The sequence below is a fragment of the Pangasianodon hypophthalmus genome, chromosome 15 (assembly GCF_027358585.1).
Source record: "Pangasianodon hypophthalmus isolate fPanHyp1 chromosome 15, fPanHyp1.pri, whole genome shotgun sequence".
NCBI classification, from domain to species: domain Eukaryota; kingdom Metazoa; phylum Chordata; class Actinopteri; order Siluriformes; family Pangasiidae; genus Pangasianodon; species Pangasianodon hypophthalmus.
Genome location: NC_069724.1, coordinates 14541609 through 14564320, shown reverse-complemented (window position 1 = coordinate 14564320; position 22712 = coordinate 14541609). Strand labels below are relative to the sequence as shown.

The 22712-nt window shown below is 39.5% G+C and overlaps 1 protein-coding gene across 2 annotated transcripts in view; it reads right to left on the bottom strand.

Annotated features, from left to right (window-relative positions):
• Positions 1-212: 212 nt before the first annotated feature.
• Positions 213-22712, bottom strand: part of jakmip2 (janus kinase and microtubule interacting protein 2) — a 100284-nt gene continuing 77784 nt past the window's right edge. Inside the window, exons 20-23 of one of the 2 annotated variants that reach the window (XM_026941104.3) lie at positions 16055-16258; positions 4179-4244; positions 3003-3076; positions 213-2603 (exon numbers count right to left, since the gene is read on the bottom strand). In XM_026941104.3, coding sequence (XP_026796905.1) covers positions 3026-3076; positions 4179-4244; positions 16055-16258 — 321 coding nt within the window. In that variant the 3' untranslated portion in view covers positions 213-2603; positions 3003-3025. The other variant, XM_034311173.2, reaches the window with a different exon arrangement.

Sequence of the window (22712 nt, the reverse complement as noted above, 5' to 3'; positions counted from 1 at the left end):
TCCCCCGGTCTGAAGATTTTGTTCAGGAGTGTATATATATTTGGCTTTTTGCTTTGATTAAACATGTTGAAATTTGTATCTAGCCTGACTGTTGCTTATATGCCCATCCTGTGTAGAAAGTGTTAAATATTATATTTAAAGATGAAAGGACACAATACAGTTGCACCCTCAGAAAGCCAAAAGTCAAGGAAAAAGTTTAACAGGCTCAGAAGTTTAACATGTCTTTTTCTTAATGTACAACCTTGTTACACACATGATATGGTACATCATTCTTCCTGATACATCTGATTCATTCCTTTAATCATTTGCAGTCAGAGAAAACTGTCACCAGTTGGACCAGAGGTTTTATGTGAATGTGTTGAGTGGGGACAAATTTGGACAAGCTGGAATTTTCCTCCTAAATGTAAGCATTTGTTTAGAAGAGTTAGAAAGTCACATTGTGTTGCATGGCACTCTTTTGGAAGTTAGCATTCTTTGACACCTAAGACTGCATCACTGAATTCTGACAACTGGTTAATGATTTACGAGCACTTTTAACACTTTAGAGTAGAATTTGCCTAGAATTTGACTCTCCATTCTTCCAACATCTGCCTCACTTGTTTCATTGGTGTCATTTTCAATAAAGGTATCTGCTAAATAATAATGTAAATATAATTTAACTTGTATACATTATACAAGTGAGATTTTTGCATAATTTTTATTTATAATTTAAAGTGATTGGCCAGTTGCTTTTTTCCTGGAAATGAAAAAATCTGCACAGGGTAAAAGAGCCTCAGCCAATAAATTCAATGACTTTCCTACATTTACACAATTTCTCTGTAAAAGAGCTGGGGATTAAATTTGTTTATGTTGAAGACACAACCTTACATGGGATAAAATTCACTAAACTCATTTTGCTCATTAATGCTCAGTATTATTTCCTGTAAGACAGTCTGCAGCATATTATTAATTGATTCATTTAAATTGGTAAATTAGCAGACACGTTCAAATTCATTTAATCTGGGAAATTAGCAGACATGTTCAATGTTCAAGGCAATTCTCCTAAATTACCAAGATGAGGGGTGTTCCAAAAGACATCATGGGCATGTTAAACTATGTTTGATGAAAATGTTAACATATCAAAAGATTTTGGCAAAATGACTGAGAGGCCACAATTATTGCAAAATGAAGACGCATTTAACAGAATGCAACCTTATTCCATGGCACATAAAGGGCCTAAGAAGTATATTATAACATGATGCATATCTTAATGTCAAGAGCAAAAGAATTGCTGATAGTTTTGCATTATAAATGGCCTCTATCTTGAGTCTTTAGGCAGACTTATTAGTGTTTTAGAGACAAAGTTCTATTATTCTAATTTAAAAAGGGAACCGAAAAAGGAAAAGAGATGCTGCATCACTGCTGAAGAGGTATTTAGATTTTAATTAATCCCAGTACAGGTGTCCAATGGTCAGAAACATATTTACAAGCACATCAGAATTAACTTCAATGGTAGCTGAAACAGGTCATTCCATACAAATCAGAAATAGAAGCTTCTGCCTGTAGGCTAATGTTATTCCCCTCTAAAAGAGTAAAAAAAAGATGGCTTCCCATTACAGGTGGGGAGGAAGAAAAACCTCTGCCGAGGTAGCAGATCTAGGAAAAATTAAGCGAAGTGAAATGTCTTTGCATTTCATTTGCAGCTGTCATTACAACAATCAATTGATAATTTATAAATTGCTGAGAGATGCTACGGCTCAAGCTGTAGAGAAAGGGGTGTATTCATAGTGGGAGGGAGGAGAGTTTCTCTCCTTAGAAGAAGTTATTCTAACATAACATGTACATATCAACAAATTATACCAAGTGATAAATAATGATAATTTTTTAATAATACATCTTTGATTATTGACAGGGAAATAGTGATATATATGGGCTTGTGGGCACAATAAACATACAGTATTCTTAGTTGTAATTTCACTCAGTTTCGCCAATATTTTGAAGTGAACTAGTTTCTAAGGAACTGGACTGTTTGGACTATGTACTATGCTTGCAGTGAATGCAGTTTTTGATCTCTTTCTTTTTGCCATTCCCTTTTCAGGCAGCGTGAGACAAATCTGTTCTTAGGAGTCCAGACAACAAAGACCTCAGTCAGGTGTCATAACTCCTGGGTGTGCATGAGTGTAAATAACAGTGTCCATTGCACGTTAGGCTGTCTTACCTATGTTTGTGTGGGTGAGAAGAAAAAAGTACATGAAAGAGTTGACAGGTTCTAACTGAGAGTCTGATGAAGGATGGCATTTCTAGTGTGAAAGATGCAATACGCAGGTGGAATGGCAAATCCCCTGCATGGCAGAGATAAACAGTATAACCCTCCTCTTCTTGGTTTGGTTTACCTGCAATTTGTTGACACAGTGTTTGTGTTATTTCAGGTTTTGTTATTTTGCCATGTAATCCAAAGCTTCCTTACTTTGGAGGGCAAGTCCACTGCAGCTAGTATAAACAAGCAAACTACATTTCCAACACCCACCCACCCACAACAACAATAAAGAAAAATGGCCAGTAGTACAGTTCTTGTCTTCACAAGTGGAAAACTGCAGTTGCAGATTTCTAGGTTGCCGCAGTTCCTGCAAAAAAACAATAACCAAAAAAAAAAAAGCAGAAATTGAGACTACTGACATATTTGTAGGAAACAGTTAATTTACTGCAATAGAACATGCAGTACTGTCTACCAACAATACATCTCTATGTTAAACTGACAGCTGAGACAAAACCATTAAACAGATGAACATTTGATGATGTGTGGTATGTGGTGTACAAACACTCTTATTAAAGTAAATGAAATTCTAATATATACTGTATTTTTTTTAAGTTTTCACAGTACATACACAGCTACAGCATCTTCTCTAATTTTAACTTAATTTGACTAAAATGCTGAAAAGAACTAGGGAACTCTGAGTAATAATTGCAAAGAGTATCATATGCTGGGGGAGACCTCAGAGGAAAAGCTGTGTGCTTCAACTCACCTCTGCAGCAGATGTCATAGACACTATGGCCAAAGAATAAAGGCAAGAGAAAAGAAAAGAAACAGAAATAAAAACTGCAGAGGACCAACAGAACAGAATGGAACAGGGAGAGAAACAAGACACAGAAAGACTATTAGTCAACTTGAGAAGATCTGTTTAAAAGTGTAACTGCAAGCTCACAAACAAACAACTCATGGGTTTTAGTTTAACTACAACATCTATTCTGACAACTTTTCAAATTTCAGACTTACTTATTCAGAACATGACAATCACACAATTTAAACTACTGACTGGCAAATATTATTCACGTTTCTCTTAATATTGCAACCTATTCTTTAAAAAATTTCTGGATTTCAGGTTTCGTCTTGCAGTAAATTGAATTCTCAGAGTAGGTGTGAAGTCAAACTCTAGACAGCTTCTATGATCATTTCTTTAAGCATCACTTAGTTTATCACTTGCATGAACTGTCTGCCACATGTAGGCTTTTAAACAGGAGGGAATATTAAGGCCTCAAATAATCCTTACCAACCTCTTCAATGACGATACTGCTATGATACTCTATAGGAGGGTGAGCAACACAAGTCAGATACCTTGGCGCTGATACATCTAGTCTAGTCAAATGGTATTAAATGTAACCTAAAATGTCATTCCTTACCCATACATTTATGAAATTAAATTTATTGTCAAAAAAGTTATTTTTTTGTCTATGTTTCTTCCATTAATTAGCATGTTAATTATGGGTTCGTCCATTGTAATGTGGGAGCATGAAGAGCCACTGGCAGTTTTGCTTAAGTAACACAAGCTCCTTAGCTGCTGTTATTGTTATGATATAGTTTCACATACATACATGTAAGACTGGTCACACACAGCTACATTAGTTGTAACTTTCCACTCCTCAGCCATACTGAAAATTAGCCCATACTATTCCTATTCTTCAGTGGCTACATTGGCTTCTACATACAGTTTAAAATGGAAATTTTCATTAATAAATATTCCATGGTCTTGCACTTATGTACTTGACTCAATAATACTGCCACCACTAACATAATCTCACCAGCATATAGGTAACAGACAACTTCTAGTTTTCATTAATTACTGGCAATGTTAGAATTGATAGGTGAAGTATTCCTTTAACCAGTGGTACTGGACACATGTATTCTTTGTATATCATATTACCTTTTCCTCCAGATCCTTAATTTGCCTTCTCTGAATATCTGTCTTATCCTCCAAGTCTCTGATTCTCTGTGATGAGAGAAAAAATGAAAAACAAATCATATTTTACTGGTAGAAGTGACATGTATACAATTTATACAATTTAAAGGTCTTTACCTGCATTGTGATGTCAGTGATGCTTCATATTTAAGAATAGGCAAACATTAATAGGCAAACAGTAATGCATGACAAGTCAACTAGAGCAACATTATTTTTTTCAATTATCTCAATTTCAAAACTAAACTGGTCAGCTCAGAGCGAAAAATAAACCACAGGAGGTAAAACAGTAGTGACACGGAGAAAAGGAGAGTGTGAGATAGCCAGCTACATGGTTCAACAACCGACCTTGACTCGGAGAGGAACTAAAGAGAGAAAAAGTGAGTGTGAGATGGCCAGCTACTCTGTCTACCAACTGATCTTGACTCAGAAAGGAATTTCTCTTCCCACCCCATTTACCGGCTTCATCTAATCAGAAGACTCAGCGTGTGAGTGCAGATGTGTAGTTGTTTGTGCAATATATGCTGTGCTACATCAGGCTAAGGTAGTGGGTGTTGTGCAAACAAGTCCAAGCTCTAGTCCTATGTGTTGTCCTTGTTGAGGGCCCAAATAGCCTGTGGGAAGAAGCTCCTCCTCATTCTCTCTGTGTTGGCCTTCAGGGAGCAGAAGCACTTCCCTGACTGCAACAGAGAGAAGAGTCCATTGTTCAGATGGCTGAACCCTAGGTCCTTCATTAACTTCCTGGCCTTGGTCCAGCACTGCTTGCTGTAGACAGACTGCAGGTCAGGGAGCTCAGTGTGGATATTATGCTGATTGCTGATTGCACCACACACTGGAGAGCCTGCCTATCCTGCTTGGTGCTGATCCCAAACCAGGCTGTGATGCTTGCCTAGTTACTGACATTTTCTTCACTCATGTCTACATACTGTACCTTTCCTCTTAGTTTCCTGGAGTCTCTGAATGATTAGTGGATACAAAGACTTTTAGTGGATTAGGCTTTAAGGTAATAAAGATTTTGTTTCACTCAACTCAGAAGTCTAAGGACCCTAAGGACTAAGACTTCTTTGTTATTATAAATAAACTAGCTGAGCACAGTATAACCCTTATGGTTTTACACCTATGTCATGCACTATGGCTCAGAATGTTGGCATCATATTTGAAAGTGACTTATTTAAACCCAGTACTAGTATTATTGCTATAACATCATCCATCTTATTCCATCTCCTGAATACTGCCAAATTTAGAAAAATGCTTTCCACATATGACATTGAATTTTTTTAATTTCTAAAATCTAGGTTACATTACAGTAAGGCATTTCTAGCTAGATACCCTGTTGTATCCATCAACAAGCTCCAGTTAGTCCAAAATGTAACAGCCCGTGTTCTTATAAGAACATTGAAAATTGAAGATGATCATCAGATTATTACTACCACAGGCTGTGCCTCTGTCAGCACTAGATGACAATTTCATAGATTTGCTGTCAGTGTGGCCTTCCAGAGCTTGCCCAGGATGTGCTTGAGATGGTGGAGGTGGTTTGACCAGGTGGCGGAGTGGATTATGACATCGTCCAGGTAGGTTGTGGCACACTGCTGGTGGGGCCACACAACGATGTCCATGAGTCACTGGAATGTTGCAGGGGCACCATGGAGCCTGAAAGGGAGAACCTTTTACTGCCAGTGGCTGCTGGCCATGCTGAACACTGTTTTGGGCTTTGCATTGGGAGCTAGGGCTACCTGGCAGTATCCCTTTGTGAGGTCCAGGGTGGAAATGAAGCGTGCCCTTCCCAGACGCTCTACGAGGTTGTCCACTCAGAGAAGGGGATAGCTGTCAAAGTTCTACACCTGGTTGAGTTTCCAGAAGTTGTTACAAAGCCTGAGGCTCCCGTCGGGCTTCGGGGCCACCACAATGGGGCTGGACTAGGGGCTGGTGAATTCCTCAATGATGCCATCCCTTAGCATCTGGCTAACTTTCTCTTCAATTGCTTTGCAGAGGGTCTCAGGGACATGGTGGGGCCGCTGTCAGATCATGACTCCTGGTGGGGTTTCTATCTCATGCTGGACTAGGTGGGTCATGCTTGGGGTCGCCAAGAACATATCAGCGAACTGATCTACAAGCTCTGACAGGTCTTGAGGTCACTGAAAGGGAGTCAGCTCTTCTCCCTTCTGGACCAAGGTATGCTCCGGTGGCTCTGGGGACACAGCAGCATAGGCATACAGCACTGGGACAGGTTCTATCCATCTCTTTAGCAGATTATCATGGTACAGCCGAGTGTCTAGGCACTTACTGGGCTGTTGCAGGTGGTAGTTCACCGGGCACACCCTCTTGAGGACTGAATACACAGATCAGGCATAACATTATGACCACCTGCCTAATATTGTGTTGGTCCCACTTTTGCTGCCAAAACAGCCCAGACCCATCGAGGCATGGACTCCACTAGATCCCTGAAGGTGTGCTGTGGTATCTGGCACAAAGATGTTAACAGCAGATCCTTTAAGTCCTGTAAATTGCGGGGTGGGGCCTCCATGGACTTGATGGCCAGCACACCCCACAGATGTTCTACTGGATTGAGATCTTGGGAATTTGGAGGCCAAGTCAACACCTTGAACTCTTTGTCATGTTCCTCGAACCATTCCTGAACAATTTTTACAGTGTGGCAGGGCGCATTATCCCGCCAAAAGAGGTCACTTCCATTAGGGAATACCGTTGCCATGAAGGGGTGTACCTTGTCTGCAACAATGTTAAGGTAGGTGGTATGTGTCAAAATAGCATCCACATGAATGCCAGGACCCAGAACATTGCCCAGAGCATCACACTGCCTCCGCCAGCTTGCATTCTTCCCATAGTGCATGCTGGTGCCATCTCTTCCCCAGGTAAATGCACATGCACCCGGCCTTCCTAATATACAGTCAGGTACATAAATATTGGGACAGTGACACAGTTTTAGTAATTTTGCCTCTGTACACCACCACAGTGGATTTGAAATGAAGCAGTCAAGATGTGACTTAAGTGTAGACTTTCAGCTTTAATTCAAGGGGTTTAACAAAAATATTGCATTAACCGTTTAGGAATTACAGCCATTTTTTACAGAGTTCCTCCATTTTCACAGGCTCAAAAGTAATGGGACAAACTAATATAATCATAAATATTAGTATTATTTTTATTACTTGGAGGTAAATCCTTTGCAGTCAAAGACTACCTGAAGTCTGGACCCCATGGACATCACCAAATGCTGAGTTTCCTCCCTTGAGATGATTTGCCAGGTCTTTACTGCAGCCATCTTCAGTTGCTGCTTGTTTGTGGGGCATTCTGCCTTCAGATTTGTCTTCAGTAAGTGAAAAGCAGCTCAGTTGGGTTGAGGTCAGGTGACTGACTCAGAACATTTAATTTCCAAGCTCTTGGGCTGCTTTCACAGTATGTTTTGGGTTGTTATCCATCTGTACTGTGAAGTGCTGTCCTATCAGTTTTGCAGCATTTGACTGAATCTGAGCAGAAAGTATAGCTCTGTACACTTCAGAATTCATCCTGCTACTTCTATCAACAGTCACATTATCAATAAACCCCAGTGACCCAGTTCCATTGGCAGCCAAACATGCCCATGCCATAACACTGCCTCCACATGTTTGACGGATGATGTGGTATGCTTTGGATCATGAGCCCTTCCTTTCCTTCTCCATACTTTTCTCTTCCCATCATTCTGGTACAAGTTAATCTTGCATCAGAACTGGTCAGGCTTTTTTTAGAGTTTTTTTTTAGCGAAGTCTAATCTGGCCTTTGTGTTCTTGAGTGTTACCAGCGGTTTGCATCTTGAGGTAAACCGTCTGTATTTACATTCATGAAGGTGGCTCTTGATTGTAGACTTTGACAATGATAGGCCTACCTCCTCCAGAGTGTTCCTGACTTGGCTAGATGTTGTGAAGGGGTTGTTCTTCAATAAGAAAAGAATTCTGCAATCATCCACTTTAGTTGTTTTCTGTGGTCTCCCAGGCCTTTTGGTGTTGCTGAGCTCACCAGTACATTCCTTCTTTTTAAGAATGTACCAAATTGTTGATTTGGCCCTCCTAAAGTTTCTGCTATCTCTCTGATAGGTCTGTTTTGGTTTTTCAGCCTAATGATGGCCTCCTTCACTTGCATCAACACCTCTTTGGACGGCATATTGAGAGTTCCCATGAACAGCTACCAAATGCAAATTCAACACTTGGAATCACCTCCAGACCTTTTATCTCCTTAATTTATCATGATATAAGGAGGAAACAGGCCACAGCTGGCTATGAAACTGCATCAGTCAATTGTCCCATTACTTTCAAGCCTGTGAAAATGGAGGAACTGGCTGTGATAATGGCTGTAATTCCTAAACAGTTAATGCAGTATTTTTTGTTAAACCCCTTGAATTAAAGCTGAAAGTCTACGCTTCAGTCACATCTTGACTGCTTCATTTCAAATCCACTGTGGTGGCGTACAGAGGCAAAATTACCAAAACTGTGTCACTGTCCCAATATTTATGGACCTGACTGTATCTCAACCCTTGACAGGTGCTATTGTAATGAGATAATCAATATTATTCACTTCACCTGTCAGTGGTCATAATGCTATGGCTGATCGGTGTATGGGCCCTGCCAGAGGGCCAGGAACTTGCAGGTGGTCGATGGAAGCAGGAGGAACACTCGATCACCAGGCTAGAACCCCCGTGGTTGAGCTGGGCAGTTGTAAACCCTGACCTGCTTGGCCTGTGCTTCCTCCATGTGTTTTTGGACAATGGGAGTCATGCAGTTGATCTGTTCCTGCATTTCATTTACATTTACATTTATGGCATTTGGCAGACACTCTTATCCAGAGCAACTTACAAAAGTGCTTTGAAGACTCTATAAATAAATACATTCTGATACTGGTTCACTAGGTCACAAACTAAAAATAATATCAGTCCAAAAACTCTGAGGTAATACAGGAACAAGTGCTCAGACAATACAAATTTTTTTTTCATGCTAATTTAAGTACTTTAGGAAGAGATAAGTCTTTACATGTCATTTGAAGACTGACAGTGACTCAGCTGTTTGGACATCTTGGGGAAGTTCATTCCACCACCTAGGTGCCAGAACAGAGAAGAGTCTCAATGCATGCCTTCCTTGTACCCTGGGAGATGGTAGGACAAGTCAAGCAGTGCTAGAAGATTGGAGGGAGCATGGTGCAGTGTGGGATGTGATAAGTCCTTTAAGATAAGTGGGTGCTGGTCCATTTTTGGCTTTGTTGGCAAGCATCAATTTAAATCTGATGCGGGCAGTTACAGGAAGCCAGTGGAGGCAGCGTAGCAATAGGGTGGTGTGGGAGAACTTAGGAAGGTTGGAAACCAGTCATGCAGCTGCATTCTGGATCAGTTGCAGAGGTCGAATGGCGCTCAGAGGCAGATCTGCCAGGAGCGAGTTACAGTAGTCCAGTCTCAAAATGGCAAGGGACTGAACAAGCACCTGAGTGGCCTGTATGGGATGAAATGGACGAATCCTTCTAATGTTATAAAGGAGAAATTGGCATGAGCGTGTCAGATTAGCAATGTGAGAGGAAAAGGATTGTCCATGTTTACCCCAAGGTTGCGTGCAGTAATCAAAGGCAAGATCAGAGAGTTGTCCAGGGAGATAGCAAGATCCTGACATGGGGATGAACCACGTGGGATAAACAGCAGGTCAGTTTTGCTGCTAATACGTTTCAGCTGATGAGCTGCCATCCATGATGAGATGTCTGCCAGACATGCTGAGATCTGAGCAGAAACATGAGTGTCTGAGGGAGGGAAGGACAGGATGAGTTGAGTGTCATCCGCATAGCAGTGGTATGAAAAACCATGTGAGTATATGACCGGACCAAGAGATCGAGTATAGAGGGAGGACAGAAGAGGACCAGGTACTGAGCCTTGTGGGACACCAGTGGAGAGTCTGCGGGGAGTGGATGTGGATCCATTCCATGTCACCTGATATGACTGACCTTCCAGATAGGACGCAAACATTCCTGGACATAGGTGAGAGTATGGTACGGGGAGGGCTGTTCTTCCCAGGCTTCTTTTGCCACATCAGGCAGTCTTTAAGGCCTCCAACCAAAGAGGAGCTCGAACAGGGTAAAGCCTGTGGATGCCTGAAATGTCTCAGATGGTGAAAAGGACATAAGGTAAGAGCAGGTCCCAGTTTCTACTTTCCTCATCCTTGACCCACTGTAGCATCTTCTTGTGCATCTGTTTAAGATGCTCCACCAGACTATAACTGGTCCTTGAGCGCCTAAGGGGTTTGAGTAGGCCACGTGCATTAGTATGTTGATCTTGGAGCGGGGGTCTACTAGGAAGTTGCAGGTAGTAGAGGAGGCCACCTTGGATCAGGAAGTAGGATGTTGGCAGTGTCAGATCAGGCAGATGGTTTTCCCACTCTACCAGAAGCACCTGGCTCCAGCAACGTTTCAGGCGTTTGTCCTCCTTCTGCTTGTGCCCGAAGGTGCCCTCACAAATTACTTCCCACATCGGGATCATCCTATTTATGGGTGAGGTAAGCAGCCCGGGCCAGGGGAGTCATCGTCCCCGACAGCTGGGCCTGGTTGTTCAGGGGTGCATGAGTGGGACTGCTTGAAACAATGGCCAGTCCCTCCCCAAGAGAAGAGGCATGGGGAGTTCTGGCACAACCCCTACCCCTACCCGGGTCAGTCGGCATGGGCTTGTCCCGGTGAGGTGTGGGGGGGCGGCGCTTGGGAGTGGGGAGTCGCAGAAAGTCGTACTGTTGTTGACTGGTGAAAGGTTCCCTCCTCTCACCTTGGCCAATTGTCAATGTGGCCAGGGCATAACATTAAGTGAAGTGACGCTGTTCCTTCAGTACCTCGGCTGCAGTCACACAAGGAGCTTGCAGCATTTTGTATTCTAGGGCTAGAGGCCCACTGCCACACTGCCACACTATGAAGACATTTGGATTTGAGATCAAAAGACAAATATGACACGATAGATCAGAATTTCGGCTTTAATTTCTTGATATTTACATCGAGATGTGTTAAACAACTTAGAACATGGTGGCAGAACAACTTTCAGAGCAACCTTTGGTGGCAGAACACTCAATTTTTAGGTGAGCAACAGTATTAGAACAGATAGTCAAAGTAAATAACACTTAATATTTGGTTGCATATCCCTTGCTTGCAATAACTGCAGCAAGCCAGTGACCCACTGACATCAGCATTTGGCTCTTCCAAGCTTGTGCTGCAGCTTATTTAAGTTGTTTGTTCTGGGGGGTTTCTCCCTTCCATCTCTTCTTCAGGAGGTGAAATGCATGCTCAATTGGGTTAAGGTTTGGTGATTGACTTATAAAGTTGTTTGGCGAGCAATTCCCCTATATTTCTCCTAATCTTGGGTATATCCTTCTTACCAATATTTGGAAATCTGACAGACTGTCTCAGTGTATGTCTAGATAAAGCCTTACCTGTTCAGGCAAACCCACAGTTTACAGGATTTTACAGGATTACAGGTAGTGAATAATGGTTATAGATGTTTGTGAAGAGTTGTTGGTCTCTCAGGCATTTTTCAGGCAGACTGCTTAAGGCTGCTAGAGCACTAATAATGGTGCACTCAGATAATTTTAATAAAGTTATTTAATAAAGTTAAGTTGTATGCATATATCACTTCATTATACTAAACATTTTCTTCTCTCCCGGTCACAGAGTGCTTGAGTCTACAAGCTCCTTGCCCTGCCATCCTCAAGAATGCACTATTTGGGTCTCAGCCATTTTGTAGTGTTGTCTGAATTCTCAGTGGGCAATTTTTTTCCCAGGATAATTCTACTCTATTCTATTTTTCAACACATAGGTGATACTTTGGTGATGCAAAAGGGAAGAGGAAGGGAAGAGCTGCAGCAATGTAAATTAATGAGAGAGTTAATTACCCTGAGAGTTTGACTGCTAGTTAGTAAATGCCAAACTGTGCTGCATCTGCATTATTAGTCAGCTTGTCTAAATTCATGGTATAGCTAAGCTATCAGAGGATAATATTCACATAATTATTTTATATGCATTTATGGATATATAGGAGCAGGGGCAGATCTAGGATCAGACCTTTAAGGGTGCTCAGCCGCTAATGAGTGTAGCGTAATCATGCAAAGCATTAGCTGGTTTTCCTTACAGTATTTGATTGATTTCTTTTACTTTCCCCAAAACTGATTTTTAAAATTAACAAACCAACAAATAAACAAAAAATGAGTTTTAAAATGAGTATGTAAGTGCCACAGTACCATGGACAAAGTTTGTCTCTTTTTTCTTTTACCTATTTGGTTTGCAAATCATGGTCTTTTCAAATTTACTGATAAATGTTGTGTTTGTGTTTGTTTGTGTGTGTGTGTGTAAAAGTCATGCATTTCATGCTATAAACCAACAAAAGAAATCATTTTAATTAACTGTTGTCAAAGTTTTCAGGGACTCTCTGTTGACCTTTTTAGCATTGTAAATAAAATCTTGATTCCCCTTATATGTCAAGTATTCAATTTTTTGTCTAGAAATACACCCAAATTCTGTGAAAACATGTTACTGTGAAAGCCATTACTTGGTTGACAAAGTTATTATGCAAAATAATTTTAATACATGAAAAATAAAAATGACACTCTTCATGAACTACACATATCAAATTACGTTTCACTTCGGTGTTTAAATTTTGGTTGAACTTACCCCCATCCCCCTTCTTACAAGCAATGATTTCACCAAAAATATGACAGAGAAAAAACAAACAAAACCAGACCTCATGTATGACAACTTCCAGTTTGCTTCCACACTTGCTTTTAAATGTAGTACAGTAACCGAAGTACTGTGTGCTCTTGTTGCTATTTGTTATGATGATGCTGTTATTATTATTATTATTATTATTATTATTGTAAATGTTTTTTCTGTTAAGGAGTCTTCTGTGAGGGAAGGCATGAACAGCTAACTCATGTCTGCAGTCACTCAAGTTTCCTTAATAAAACTGTTCATCAAATGCAATAACTCATAGTATTTTAAAATTTGATAGCTAAGGACATTTCCTCATAGTTTTCACTGGAGCACTGGAGCCCAAACACTTCTCTTGATACAAATGTTCCTCCACAGGGCTTCTTTCCACAAAGTAAAAAGAACAAATGTAAAATTGGTGGTTTCTTTAGATTCAAAGCTTTTAACCAAAGCGGAAGAGCTTCTTCATGTTTACAAGGCAGATGGAGATCCTATGGCCTCTCACATCCACATTCAGCTCTGGTGCACACTTTGTCAAAACACAACCGCACTAAGAAAACCTTTTGTTCATGCCAGTTGTTATGGCAACCCCTAACTGCACATACAATACCAATTTTCTGCGAATCCATAATTATTAACATTAAGGAGACGTTATATGGCAATGTCGAAAGATGCTGTAATGAATAGAAGCTAGCCAGCTAAAATAACTGGAAACTGCCAACCGGAAGTCTTAGAAAAAACCTATGAACACACCCATCTGACTTGGTGTGCTCATTGGACACTTCTGTGTTAACGTGTATTTGCATCTTTGCATCACAAAGAGGGAGATTGAAGTGGCATGCAGGGATGTGCTAGGATGCAGTCCTCCCACAAGGGAGCTTATCCTTGGTCATCTTATCCTTCAAACCAAGGACATGTTTTCTTTGCATCGAATTAACCAAAACTTTGGAATTATTTTATTAATTCAACAATTCAAAATGGCTAAGTTAAAAGCATGATAAATCAGCCTACATCCTGTGAACACATTACAATTTCATTACCTTGATTTAGTATCTTATGGCTTTATTAAGTTGTGTGCACAATGAATTGTTGGCAAAAGACAATATGCTAAATATTAGGATGTGCTGGAGCAAGTGCTATTTTATACTTACTATACTACTACATCATACTATTTTTACACTTCCAAATAATAAGGGTGGAAGCTCTAATTAATGTGATGATCAGTACTAGAACTATTCATGCAGCAATATATTGGCAATTTACTAGAATCCTATTAGACATTCATATATAAAAATTTGCCATCTGCTCATTGTAGTAGTCTTTTTTCTTTTTCTTTTTTAATTTGGCTCTTGCTTTCATGTTAGATTGTGTCACATTTGCAAAAAAAAAAAAAAAAAAATCACACTATTTCCACTATTTCCTAAACATTATTTCCTTTTTCAGTCCACATTTCCTGTTCCTGATTTTTTGGGGCTTAAAAACAAGTGCTTTTTAAAGGTGGTGGTCTAGACAACATTGTAAACAAAGTTAGTTTATTATTAATTGTTCATTGATTAACAATTGTTTATTTTTGTTTTCACCATCATCAGTGACATTTAAATGTCTGTCTACAGTGGTAACCTCTGGAAAGCTCCAGGATTACTTCAAACTTTCTCAAAATATTAGCCAGCACAAATGTGAAAACTAAATGTTATTCATAGTTTAGCTAATTAGGTTGGAATTGTGCTGACTGAATTGAAACTAGATTCCATTTCAAATATAAACATATATTATATTATATTATATTATAGTATAGTATAGTATAGTATAGTATAGTATAGTATAGTATAGGATAGTACATGAGTTTCTTTCTTCTCTGCCCAGTAAAAGTGAAGCACATCTGGCTGTCGTGTTCTCAAATTTGCTCCACTTAAGCTGTATTCTGATCTGACTAAAATCAAAGGGAAGCATTCATAAACCGTTCCAGACAGTTTTTGTTGCATAATGCAGGGTGCAAAACTCCTGCCATATCATACTATGAAGAATATACCAAATTTCCTGAGAGATAAAATACACATGAAACATTTCTCATATTAAGTAGCTAAAATCAGGTTATCTTGCAAATAAAGACTAAAGACCCTTATCTTCATACTTATTGTAAAATTAAAAAACAGGGAAGAATATTGTGTTTTTTCCCTAGACAGTGACATGGTTTCTTTAAATGGGCTGTGAATGGGGATTTAAGATTGAATATGCTTGTACATGGTGAGAGTACAGATTACTTGAAACAACCCACCAAAACCCAGGAATTCAAGCCCAGGAATTCAAGTAAACTCTTATTTTAATAGTTGTGCAGGATGACCAATAAGATAAGCACCAGCATTTTAAGATCACCCAGAGGTCCCAAATAAATCATCAACCTGTATGCTGGTAATGCAGTGTATGCAGATAATTCTGTTACACTAAAAGTATAAAAATTAGAGTCAGATATTTACTTAACGAAATTAACACAGATATTTAACCTTTGCTTGAGCTGATTTCCATTTTTTAAGGTTAGGTTTAGGTTTTAGTTAAACACAGGGGGAAACATAATTTGTATAACAGCAAAGCCTATATGGCCAATGTGAAATGAATGAGTCAGTGGATCCAATTAAAGTCTCTGGATCCATTTCTTAATTTTCATTGTTTGGCACTGAACTTTGTTTGACATTAAATGTATTTTAAAGAGTTTTACTCAATATTCAATGCTGAAACATACTTCGGGGTTGTCCACACCACATTCAGGAAAACAAAATAAAGCTATAGAAAACTATGAAAGAAAAAAAAAATTAATAAAAGCAGCCTTAAGGTGTGCATGTGCACACCTTAAGTTATATCTTAAGACAAATGAATCAGTTGCCTTTGTTTTGTTTTTTACTACCATGAAAAGGATCCCAAAATCTCCGGTGTTTCTATGGTTTCTCATTTATAGCCTACTGATAAGTCAGTAAGCCTCCTGCCACTACCTGACCAAAAAAACTTTGTGAATGAAATCCCTAGAAACTGGATGAGCTGACCTAATGGACCTTCACTTATGTTAAAGGCCAACCCCTACTATCTATGTTTTTGTTACATTTTTCATGAAATTCACTGGAGTTTAATTCTTTAATATAGTGGCAGATTACCTGGTGGGCTTGATGGAGGAGCTCCATTCTCTCCTGCAGCACCTGGCAGTCATACTCGCGGCTCTTTCTCAGCATCTGGCGTCGTAACTTCTCCACCGCTGTGCGCAGCTCATCCCTCTGCAGCTCACTCAGTGGCTCACCGTATTTGATCACCTTATCTTGTTGCAGTGCATTATATAGGGTTGCCTCCAGCTCCTGGATTTGCTGTTTAGAAATACCCACACATGTTCATGCCAACAACTATGCATGAAGTCCAGTGAGAGCTGGTTGTGACATTGCTAAAAATTGTACTACCTATTATTAAATCGCCATTACTATTATGAAGCCATAGGTTGCCTTTTTAGCACATGGTCTCATAGTCACAAAACTATTAATATAAAGGAACACACACACACGCATTGAAAAACAGGTACCACGATTCTTGCTTCCTATTTTTTAAAGCTACTGTGAGTAGGATTTGTTAAAAAAAAACATGGTTATTAAGTCTAGTAACCTCTGCATGATATGTGCTGTTTACTATTCTTCAGAATGTCACTGTTGAATGGATACTGCTGCTTGATCAGGCCATCACAGTAAGGGCTAGCTGGCTGACAAGAACAAAAGACAAGCTTTCATCTGATACTCGGTGACAGTAACACTGATATCCATGAAGTTATTTTATTCTGTAATTTAAGATTGAATGTTTTTGTATAACAGAATGGCTTGCACAGTAGTTCTAGCTCCAACATGAGCGATAGGTTTATATTAATGCGCTCTTTCTACTATGTCATTGTTTCTGTAGTAACAGATCATACACAGGGACTTGTATGACAGATGCTCCACATAATCTAAGACTAAAATGTGTCATTGTTTAACAAAGTAAAACATATAAACATTGATGTGTTTTTTTTTTTTTTGTTATGAGACATTGTGATCTTGGTCACCTGGTTGATTTGGATGGTTTCCTTTTTCAGGTTAATGAGGGAGGTGTGCCATTTACTGGCATTTCCTGGAAATGGGTTACACTGCCATGCAGACGTGCCCTATTAGCAGTATTTTAGAAGTGTTTAAGAGGGAGAAATCTCTGTCTGTCTGTCTCCACTCATTCAGTCACTCACTCGCATGCTGGGAGCTGGTGGGTGAGAGTGGTGCTTGGAGTGAGAGCTGTGTGAGACTGTACACACTCTTTTCTCTTTAGATTCATATGACTTGAGTTATTTGTACTGTTTAAAGTGTTTTCATAAGGTGTGGGAGAGATGGCATCTCTCCCAGATGTCTTTGTCGCTCCATCATGGGTCTAGGTGTGTACCTGAAGAGACTGTTACGGTGGAGGCTGTCCTCCTGAAAGTCAGTGAAAAAGTTAAATATGAACTGAATGAATAAAGCAGTAATGGTCTTCCTGGAAGAATAAAACCTTGCTAATCAATTGATAGAAACTGGAATTGTTATGAATGACACGCTAGTAAGTGTTTCACCATTGTTTGCCCCTTCAGTAAGGATAATCATTTCAAACTATGCACCTTTTTGCCAAAAGAAGCATTAGAGCACGAACTTCTAGGGTTTGGACAAATCGCTAGCTCTTTTAAAATGGTTTCACTAGGCTGCAAACAACTGTCACTAAAGCATTTCATGTCTTTTAGGAGACATATTTTTATGTTTCTTGACTCACTCGAAAATACATTTGATATCTCTTTTCACGTGAAACATGAAGAGAGAACATACATGGTTTATGCAAGCCTGAGCACGTGCTTTGAATGTGGTGACATCAGTCACATGCGGCTCACATGACCGCATAGGAGGCAGGAGGAATGAGATGCCAATGGCGGTTTGGCGGAATGAGATGCCAATGGCAGTTTAACCAACATTGACTTTGGAAGAGGCATTTTTGATGATGTAGCTGGCTGTCAAGAAAATACCAATGAAAATAATACTGAAATGTCACAGGAGCAGCCCTGTTTCTTAGGGCGCTTCTCAGGTAGATCAAACCGTGAACACCGACTTTTGGTAAACAAGTTAAAGATTTCTTTCTGGATGAAGAAATGTTTGAAAGGTCTGTTGCAATGTTTCAGAAAAAAAGTAGGATTTGACTTGCTGAGTGAAAAGAAGCACTTTCATTTAAGTAAGCAGGCTTCCTTAATTGGCTTGAGTGCATTGCTTTTTTTCCACCAAACTGAGCAGAGATTTAAGGCAGTGTAGAAATGATGATTGTGTTGTTATTGGTGGGGACTGAACCTGCACAGCGGACTTACTGTAGGTCACACCACTAAGGAGCCACACTTGCATTCCTCCATATGTGGAGAGTTAAGAATCCTACAGAAAGACAGTACACCTGGGTCAATGTTTCTGACAATAGAATTAGTGCTGCTTGGCTACACCAAATTTATCTGTCCAAACACTTTAACAACAGAATTATGGAAAGTTTGATCTCTCCAGTTGGGTTTTCTGACCATCATTTGGTTTTCTTTGCAGTAAACATGTCTCAGTTTTCTAGCAGATCCTCATATTGGTATTTTTATGTTAAACTATTGCGGGATACAGAATTTTGGCTGATGTTTTATGCAAAAAAAAATAACTTTGTGAACTTCGAGTAATGGGAAAAAGAAAGTACACCCTCATTCAATTCTATGTTCTTAGATATTCAATTCTAAATATCCCTCAAACCTAAATAACCCTGTGTGGTCCTCACCAACATCTGTAAATAAGCAAATAACTTCAGATGACACCAAAAACACAACAGATTACAATATATAGTCATTTTTTTCAGAAAAAGTAAACCAACATTCAGAAACCAGGTGAGAAAAAATAAGTAAACCTTTCCTACTTACACAATCATTAAGAGAGGAATTAGCAGCCAGGTGTTACTAATGAAATGCACAAGATTAGTTAATCATCAAGAAGTATGAATACCCCTATATAAGCAGAACCTTTGGACGTTTGGTGTTATGGAGCACTCAGATATGTGTCTATATCATGCCAAGAAGACAGGACATCAACCATGATATCCGAGACGCAATTGCTTCTGCTCATCAATCTGGAAAGGGTTATAAGGGTTATATAAGGGTCTCCAAACTATTTCAGATTCATCATCCATTCTACAGTGAGAAGGATTGTTTACAAATGGAATCCCTTCAAGACAGTTGCAAGATTCTCAGGAGTGGGCATCCCAGCAAATTCCCAGGCCTCTGTAAGCACATTAAATGTTTATGTTCATGCAAGCACAATCATAAAAAGACTGAACAAGTATGGCATTCATGGAAGGGTGGCTAGGAGAAAGCCCCCTCCCTCAAAAAAGAATATTGCAGCATGAACTAGGTTTCTAGCTGTCAAGCATGGTGGTGATGGGGTGATGCTTATTTTGCAGCCACGGGACTTGGGAAACCTGCAGTCATTGCAATTATGAACTCCACTTTATACCAGAGTATTCTTGAGACAAATATGAGGCCATCTGTCCAGCAGTTTAAGCTGGGCTGAAATTGGGTCATGCAACAGGACAATGATCCCAAGCACACCAGCAAATTGACATCTGAATGGCTAAAGAAAAAAAAATAAATCAAGGTTTTGGAATGGCCAAGTCAAAGTCCAAACCTCAACTCCAATGAGATGCTGTGGTGGGATCAAAAGAGATCTGTGCATAAACAAATGTCCTTAAACATCAATGAACTGAAGCAAGGTAGTAAAGAAGAGTGGGCCAAAATTTCCCCAAAATGATGTGAGAGACTGATAAACACCTACAGATTATGTTTACTTCAAGTTATTGTTGCTAAATGTGGTTTTACATGTTACTGAATTATAGGGTGTACTTATGTTTTCCCACCTGGTTCTGCATGTTGGTTTACATTTTGGGGGGAAAAATGACTACATATTGAAATCTGTTGTTTTCTTATGTGTCACTTGAGGTTATTTGTTTGTAAATAGAAGTCGGTGATGACCACAGAATTGTTATTTAGGCCCTGATAAATAAAAATATACAGTAGAATTGAAGGATGCTGTACCTTCTTTTTCCCATGATGTAAGACAGTGGTGGGATGTTGGGAAGGTTCCAATAAGAATGTTTTGTCAACAGTACACTGCAAATTTGAGTGTAAAAACTAATTTTTCAAGTCTTGGAAAAAGACATAAATGGCATTGAGATGCAGCTGATTAAGAAACATGACCCTGTGTTGTCAAAGGCCTTGCAAATGAAAAAGAGGGGCTTGGGTCCTATATGAATGAAAGAGCAAAGGAGCCCTAGTGAGATCCCAATTTGCATTAAGTCAGAACACTGCAATTCAGTTTGTATTGAGCTAATTTTTCCTGAACTTTGTCAGCTGGAATCTAAAACTGGAGCTGCTCTGGACTCAAAGATAACCCCAGAGGAACTTGAGGATGCTTGTCAAGCATTGATGGCCTGCCATCGGACTTCTATAAGCATTTCTGGTGTCATGTAGGGGGTGATTTCTATGGTGTTCTTTTGTAAAAAAAAAAAAAAAAAAACAGAGATAGCCTCCTACCACTATCATGTGAACGTGCAATGTTGTCCTTGTTACCCATAAAGGGGGATTTGTCACTGTTAAAGAATTGGAGATCAGTTGTTCTTCTGACTACTAATTATAAAATTATCTCTAAAAGTTTAGATAATAGGCTTAAAAACTAAAAATACCTGACACCTGCTGGGATGTGGCTACTAGAGGAACCTTTATTTTTTAAGTCTCCTATCATCAAAGCTTCTGCTGTTGGCCAGCCTGCGTTCCTGTCTTTTGATCGTGGGATACACAAAGATGGGCCACCTTGTTAAAACTGGCATGTCGGCTGTGGGTGAAAGGACTGGGATCAGGTCAGAGCATTTTCTAAACCAGCTTCTAAACCAGACCATTAAGCTTTCATAAAGGACCCATCTATCTGTGCAAAGTGGACAGATTGAAACTCTTATGACTTTCCTGCTCTGAATGTCACTGCTGCCGTGAGAGAATGGAATGAGTTTGAGTTCTACCTACTGGGCTTTACTACTCCAGAACTGGGTCCTGCGTGAAGGTGGGCACACCTTTTGAAGGAAGTTCCATCAACCAGGTGGCTTGAGTTTTTTTGGGACTGAATCTTCCCCAAAAGGCTGCTAGCAGTCCCTGTATATGCAGCTTATTGACAAACTGACAGCTGACCTCCAGTGGAGAACAGTACACAGGGCAATAGCCACAAGCAGACATCAAGCAGTCTTTTTGTCCCAAAATGGAGTCCTTGTTTCTTTTTTTTGTGCAATGTCGTCAGTTACATAACCTGCATCTAACGTTAGACAGATGGTTTTCATCTTTAGATGAGGTCTTCTCCATTCCGTTGTTCATCTTTGGACCAAAGTATTCAGAAAAAGTAATTTGGTCTTTTTGAATTTCTTATCTGGAATAGCAAAACTAGCTACATGAAAAACATTGAAGAACCAAATGTTAGGGCAGCAGATGTAGGAGTCACACTCAAGAGTTTAGAGGTGGCAGCTCTCAGAGTTGAAGATGCATACTACACTTTGGTGGGGAAGCTACCAGTGTTTATGGGCATTTGGGGGATGAATGGACTGCTCTGTAAGGTCAATGAGGAAAAAGATGACTTACTTTTGAATTTCCAATTGTTATACTTTTTTATAAGTTTGTTAAGGATTTTTCTTTTTGTATTTTTCTCTTCTTTCCGCTTTTGACATGCAATTGGTTAATTTGGTTGGTTAAATTGGTTTATTTTTATTTTAAACTCCAAAAACAATGTGGGCTTTATTGATAACTGGAGTAGTTTTGAGAGCAAAGTGCTGCTCTCATTTCTTGCAGCATAGCCGACAGTCTTAGAACAGGCCTAGTTAATCAGTGACAATCCAGCACCAAGGATTGTCTGCTGGATGCCTTGAGTCGTCACTCAGGTTCCACCGTGTTGAGACTGTGTCTGTTCCCTGAGCTAAACAAAAATACAAAAACACTCAAAAAAAATTTATAATGATATTCTAGGCATCAAACAAAAACAAGGACAGGAATTTGACTAATTTTAAGTTCTGTACACTAAAATAACATATGTAACCACAAAAAACAAGTCAACCCATTTAATTCCACTAATTATTATTTACAAACCCCCAGGGCCATATTCTGAATTTTTTGTGAATTTTCTGATTTTATCTCAATCCTGCTTGACTTTAATATTCATTTCGATAATCCACAAGACCCTCTGAGAACAGCGTTTGTGTCCATTCTAATTTCAGTAGGGGTTAATCAGAATGTAACAGGACCCACTCATAATGGTGGTCACACTATTGATTTAATACTAACATTCAGATTAATTATAGAAAATATAGTCACGCTTCCACAGTCTGATGCTATCTGAGATCATTACCTCATCTCATTTAAAAGGTGTCTTACTCATAATATATGCACTTCGCTACAGTACCACATCAAACATACACTAACATAAACTATTACACACAGTTTAATCAATAATTTTCCAGAGTTATCAACTATGACTGGATCATCATCTGACCCCACAGAACTTGACTCGGCAACTGAATACTTCTGCTACACTATAGATAATCTAGCTCCATTTAAAAGAAAAATAATTAGAGAGAAAAAACTAGCACCCTGGTATAACGATCACTCACACACACACACACACACACACACCGGTTTCAATATGATCCCAGTTAGTAGCCAGTTGTTTGCTAAGGAAACTCAGTTGGATG